This window comes from Podarcis bocagei, assembly GCF_964188305.1.
Source record: "Podarcis bocagei genome assembly, chromosome: 4".
Taxonomy (NCBI): domain Eukaryota; kingdom Metazoa; phylum Chordata; class Lepidosauria; order Squamata; family Lacertidae; genus Podarcis; species Podarcis bocagei.
This window is the reverse complement of record NC_138128.1, coordinates 89,717,552-89,723,681: the sequence shown is the minus strand read 5'-3', so window position 1 is coordinate 89,723,681 and position 6,130 is coordinate 89,717,552. Positions and strand designations below refer to the sequence as shown.

Below are 6,130 nucleotides of genomic sequence, written 5' to 3'. Positions count from 1 at the left end.
ATGATGATGTTGAAATAGATCTAAGATTTACAATAATCAAGGCTGAATGCTATACACTTTCTTGGAAGGAGTGAGTGCATAGCTTGGGGGTACTTCTGGATCCATTATGTTGCATGAGCCTTCAATTGGTGGCCCAGCTGCAGCCATATCTGGACAGGGGCAGCCTGATTCTGCTGCCTGTGAACTGGTAACCCAAGTTTGGACTACTGCAGTGCATTGGCTGCCTTTAAAGGCAGTTCAAAATCTGCAGCTCATGCAAAATTTGGCGGCCAAGTTGTTGATGGGAGCTGATGGTATGAAAGGAGCAAGGCTGCAAATCCAGTTTTAAGCCACAGATAGATTCATAGGCATAAAGGCAATACATAAAAGTTTAAAAAATCAGGACAGGAAACTGGATCTGGAAGCACAGTGTCAACCAGTCCACTTGGTGTAGAATGAATGTCATGTGTCTCGACTCTCTACCACAAAAAAACACCCAATTTTCGGCTGGTGAACCCTTTCCTGAACAGAGACAGTTTAGATACAGTAGCCTCCAGAGTGAATTATTTATTTTATTTTATTATTTACAGTACTTCTGCTATTTTTATATTGCTGAATCACCAAGCTGCATTATATGTAGGGCTGTCCTTACAGTTTATTCAGAATCTGCAGCTAGTGCAAAACACAGTGGTTAGGATGCTCAGTGGTACATTCTACTGTGCACATAACACACAGGTACTCAACTGAACTACCAAGCCAAGTTTAACGGGTTGTTGCTGATTTATATGGCAATGAATACTAAGTGTCTCCTTCTACATAATCCAACTCATTCATTTGGTGACCTTACGGCATTTAATGAAAGGACTGGTGCTGCACTGTTTTTATTCTAATTATCAGTATGTTTTAAACAGATATATATAGTTTTAATTCTGTTAATGTTTAACTGTATGTTAATGATGTTTTTCTACACTACCATCTCTCCCCATATGAACCAACCTGGACCCTGTGATCAGCACCTGAACTCCTTCTTCGTGTGCCCCCTTCCATGAGAGGTTGGGAGGGTGACAACAAAAGAAATGGTCTTTTCGGTTGTGGCCCCTGTGGGAGGCAAAAAATGATCTTCTCCCAGGCCTTTGGCTAATTAAAAAGTCTGGGAGGGAACAGTGTTGTTTGTTACTAAGTTATGTATTTTTTTGTGTGTTTTTATATTGTAAATCACTCTGTATGATGATGATGTTTTTAGCAGTTTGTGTTTTTATCTGTAAGCTACCATGAGTCCCAGTCAGGGGGAGAGTTGGCGTATAAATATACAGATAACAATATTTCATTTTACTATACTGCCCTTGACAAAGAAAAGCTTTTCAATAATAATATTAATCATGTTCCTAGCAGTTCTTTTTATCTGCAAGCTGCCTTGAGTGCTCATCAGGGGGAAAAGACAGGGTATAAATAAAATACACAATGATGGTAATACATTTTACATACATTGCCCTCGACAGAGAACAGCTGTGCTATACCAGCTGGAACCCTCAATGTATTTCCCTTCCATCTCATCCCTTTTTGTTTTCCTGCGGGGGGGGGGGGAACAAACCCGAAAACCCAGGATTAAAATAAGCAATCCCCTCCGAAATTTCAGGTGGGGGGAGGCAACCCCACAAACTCTCTCAGCCCAACTCCAGAGGGTTGTTCGAAGGGCTATCAAACAAAACCCAGCCCGCACCTTCGCTGCATAAAGGAAACAACTACAACACCACAGAAAAATCCCCCCCCCCGGCAATCCCGATGGACATTCACCACACAACCACGCTCGCCGGCAGGCGCCATACAAACAAGCAGCCAATGCGCTCTTCCCTCCCTCGGGTGAGGAAGCGGGCACGAAGAGGACGCGAGTGGCGCCTGCAACCGCCTCTCAGGCCCGCACCCACAGCACGTATGAACTCCCCACATACACACGCGGAGCGAGGGGAACTGACGGGCGAGGCGCGGGATCGCCCAGCCCAGCCCCAGGAGGCGGGCCTAGCGAGGCGGCCGGGCCTGGCCGGGCCTGTCACTCACCCTTGACGGCCCGCTCACAGGTACCGTGAGGCGTCGCCAGCGCAACCCGAGTCCCCTCCTTGCCGGACATGGCGCGGGCGGCGAGAGGAGCAACGGCGGCGGCTCCCTCAGCGTCTCTACCCGCCCCGGCCGCCCCCCGCCCCGGCTGCGGTTCTCTTTATCCGCCTCCTGCCGGGGCCCGGCCAGCGCGAGGGCGAGGGGCGGGCGGCGAGAGACTAGGGGCGGGCGGGAGCAGCCAGGGCCCAAAGCAACATGGCGGCGGACTAGCCGCTGAGGGAAAAAGAGCGCGCGAGCGCGAGTGACGAGGCGGCGGGTGCAGCCCGCCTCGGGACCGGCATGCACCGCGCCCGCAATTCCCCGCCGCCCCCGCCACGAGGAGGCTTTAAGGGAGCGCTTCAGAACTGCTCGGCTGAGGCGCCATAATTAAAGGCTCCTCATGCAAATAAATGAGGCTGCTTCCGAAATGCTTTTCTTTCCCCCTTTCTTTTTTTAAAGCGTCTATTCCTCTCAGTAGGAATATTAGTTTGTGGCATATTAACTCCCCCCCCCCCAAAAGCGGTATTGATATTGGTCTGTGGCAAGGCGGCTCACAAAAGTGTAAAAAAAAAAAGCGTGAAGCGTGTCGAAATTCCGCCAAGCAGTAAAACAAAGGCGAGAGCTACAGTCCCAAGGGCCCTCCCATATCTCTTATTTTCCACACAGGCACAACTGCTTTTTAAATGGGCTTTGCACCCTCTCAGCTCAGTACCCTGTGGAGGGGAACTGCTGAGGCTTCCCTAAATCCAGCGCTGCACGGCGACCAATAATAATAAAAGAAAGAAAAGGTGAACGAAACTGCAATTACAACTTTATTTTTTTGCAGAGGCAGAAGCTGTAATAAAGTTCCCTTTAAAAGCCTTCAAGCGGTCCGAAACATTTAGGAAGCTCACTTCCCCAGTGTCATCATGCTGCATAAATTATTTCATGTGACAATTCGTGGATTGTCCAAAGAAAAGGCCCTTTTGGTAGCTTCATATTAAATCACCATTGATATTAAATTACTCTGCCTAGAGGCTTTTATGCTGGACTTATAACTGGCAAACCCAGGCTTTTTTAAAAACTAGAAGGTGGTCCTGGTTAAGACTATGGGAGACAGGATGCTTATCAGAGAGGACCTAAAATAGAGGTGGGGAATCTATGGCGCTACAGAGTATTTTAAACTATATCACCAACCAGCGATTAGCTGCGTTGGCTGCGGGGACTGATAAGCACTGGAGTCCATAAACATCTGAAGGGGCAGAGGTTCCTCGTCCCTGATCTAGGACCATATTAAAGCCTTCTCTGTCTAGAGAGGTTATTAAACTGGACAATAAACTGGTGGGCACCTTGGACCATCCATATTAAGACAAGATTATTCTGCATCAGTTTCTACATCTAGGGGAATATATTCACCTTGTATATCTATGTGAGCTCAGGATCGTAACAATGAGATTTTTATGAAACGACACTGATCTCTTTTTAGCTTGCTTAGACTTCCATGCTACACATATTTCTCCTTCCTAGCTTTTATTTGCTATTGACAAAGAATTTTTAAGCAGCAGGTGTGACCTTTGAGGGAATGTTTTACCTGTGTAGTGTTAGAAGTCGAAGCTCCTGGACCAGTTTGGTAGAGAGAACCTAGGGTTGCCATATTTCAAAATGTGAAAATCCAGGCCAAAAAGCTTTTTGCCCACCACAAGCCAGAAAGCTGAGAACAATCTGCATGGCTGAGCTTCGTAGTTCAGACATCATCTGAAGCTAAACTGAAGCATGTCTAATTGAATTGTCATTTTAAGCCTACCTGAACAAAGCTACTGTATCTGCTATTCTGCAACATAAACTGAGTAAAGGTTATTTTTACCTTTTTACAATGTTGCTTGTGTGATTATTGTTTTAAGGGGGAGAAGTGGGGAGGATATCAGGAGAATCCAGTCTGCCTTAAAGCATCCTGCATTACTTAAACTGAAAGGCTAAAACTACCGTATTTAAGCTTCTTTATAAGCTGCAAAAGGATGTACTCTGCTGAACTCATAAATGTGAGGAAGCATAACATCTAATAAATATATAGTCTCCTAACATCTATACACATCGCTACACCCGACGCAGGACATGCTGAATCCTTAACCCAAGCCACATTTTCAAACACCCCTTAACTCCTTTACACACATACTTCTCTCTCCACTCCCATTTATTTAAAATTATAGCCCACCTATCTTAATAGTGCCTGTAGCAACATCCCTGACCGTAGGCCAAGCTGATTGCAACAAAATACTTACAATATGTAGGAATTCAAACGTGATCAAATTTGCATTTATTTTCCAGCTAACCCTTGCTCCCCTCACTAGCACCTTCTTCATTAGCCTGTGTTCCAGCCAAGCGATAAGGGCATATAGATCACCACCTTGTAACCTAATTTGTGTGTTGTCTTTTGTTACCTTATTCTACCACCTTAAAAGTATTAAAATGTAAGAAAACCAGCGTCTTCACAAATCCTCATCTACAAAGCAAAAAATAAAATCAAAAGTGAAATAGCAGCCTGTGTTTCACCTTATACTCAATGTACTTACTTTTCACCAGAATCGGGGCAGCATCAGAAGTCAGTGTTCACAATGATGCTCGCACATCTCTGATAGGAGCCTTTGGCCTTGATTTGCAGCCCAGTAAGACTGTTTTTGGCACAGCTGTGCTCTATTCAGCTTTGTAACAAGGCAATTCACTCCAGCTGATTGCTCCTGCATCACCACTAACAGGTGACGAGAGCTTTTAAAAGGTTGCTCTGAGCATGGTTGTTACTAGAGACATCATATGACAGTGCTACAGAGGAATACTGAAAATACTGAATGGGCAACCGTATCACATTTAGGTCAGGTGTAAAAATATTATCTGCAGCTCAGTGCTCAGACTGCATACAACCCCCCCCCCCCCCCGAAACCACAGCATCATGTTAAATGAGCTGTACATTTAGTAAGTTGCACTGCAAAAAAAAAAGGGGGGGGAGTATAATTTTCAAGCAGGATGACAATTTGGCATATGTATTTAGAAGGAACACTAGGCAGCAGTCTAGGTTTTATATGGAGGTCAAGAACTTAACAATCCACTTTTCAGTCTAATAGTTTCTGTGTGGGAGCAAACAATGGTGTTCATTGTAACACTGCAAGTCTTTGACAATATTCCCTAAAAGGATAATGTAACAATGTGCCATGCTCTTGCAGGGCTCAAGCAATGAGACAAAGAAGAACAATTCACAAAGCTCAGCTTTTTCACACACCAACACTCCTGGTAGAGCTAGCTCCTAAGTTCAAAATACCTAATTTTTAAAAAGCAATTAATTACTCATTCAACACATCTACCTCTTAGCAGGAGCTACAGGCAATGTAAAAAAATCCCAAAAGGAACGGAGATCATATGGAAGTCAGTAGCCAGCCCAGCCCCTTTAACAGGCAGAGAGCAGTTTTTCTTCAAATAAAGTCTCAGACTAACTCTGACAGGCAGCAGATTGTATGGAGATTCCTTACCTGTTAACAAATTGTTTTATCTTTTAATTTTTACTTCCCCCCTATCCCCCAAAGAGCTCAGGTCAGCATACATGTGCCTTACCGTTCAATTTAATATTCACAACGACCCTATGAGGTAGGGTATGAGACCAATTGGCCAAAAGTTGCCTGGCAAGCTTGATGACTGAGCTGGGATTTGAACTTCTTGGCCTTCATCCAACCACACTGGTGAACTTCTACATATGTTTATAGAATAACCACACTAGTATAGGGTGTTAGGGGAGAGGTAGTATCTCTGTTGGGGGGCATATTGTGCTGCTTCTGGGGTAATTTGTCCACCTTTGGTCCATACCCTGCACTCAGCTTTCACCTGTGGCTACTAGAAGCTGCCAGCATGTGACAGCAGCCACACCCTGGAAATGGCTTTGACTGGCTGGCAAAACCAGGTGAGGGTAGCCGATGGGTCTCAAATCCTTGGTGAGTTTGGGACACCTTCAGAAGAAAAGGCTAAGCAGTAAATCCTACATAAATCTGGAAGGTGGCTGGATGGTGCCTTGGTACGCCCCCTTCTAGGAACGCCTGCA

At 45.2% G+C, this 6,130-nt stretch overlaps 1 protein-coding gene across 8 annotated transcripts in view; it reads right to left on the bottom strand.

The window, feature by feature from the left end:
* The window catches only part of PPP3CB (protein phosphatase 3 catalytic subunit beta), a 41,981-nt gene extending 37,231 nt beyond the window's left edge, over positions 1-4,750 (bottom strand). For 2 of the 8 annotated variants that reach the window (XM_081191714.1, XM_081191713.1), the window contains exon 1: positions 2,035-2,305. In XM_081191714.1, coding sequence (XP_081047840.1) covers positions 2,035-2,104 — 70 coding nt within the window. In that variant the 5' untranslated portion in view covers positions 2,105-2,305. Of the gene's footprint in view, positions 1-1,805; positions 1,826-2,034; positions 2,307-4,619 lie in introns of those variants that run through there. The other 6 variants (XM_081191711.1, XM_081191709.1, XM_081191716.1 and 3 more) reach the window with 5 other exon arrangements.
* Positions 4,751-6,130: the final 1,380 nt, after the last annotated feature.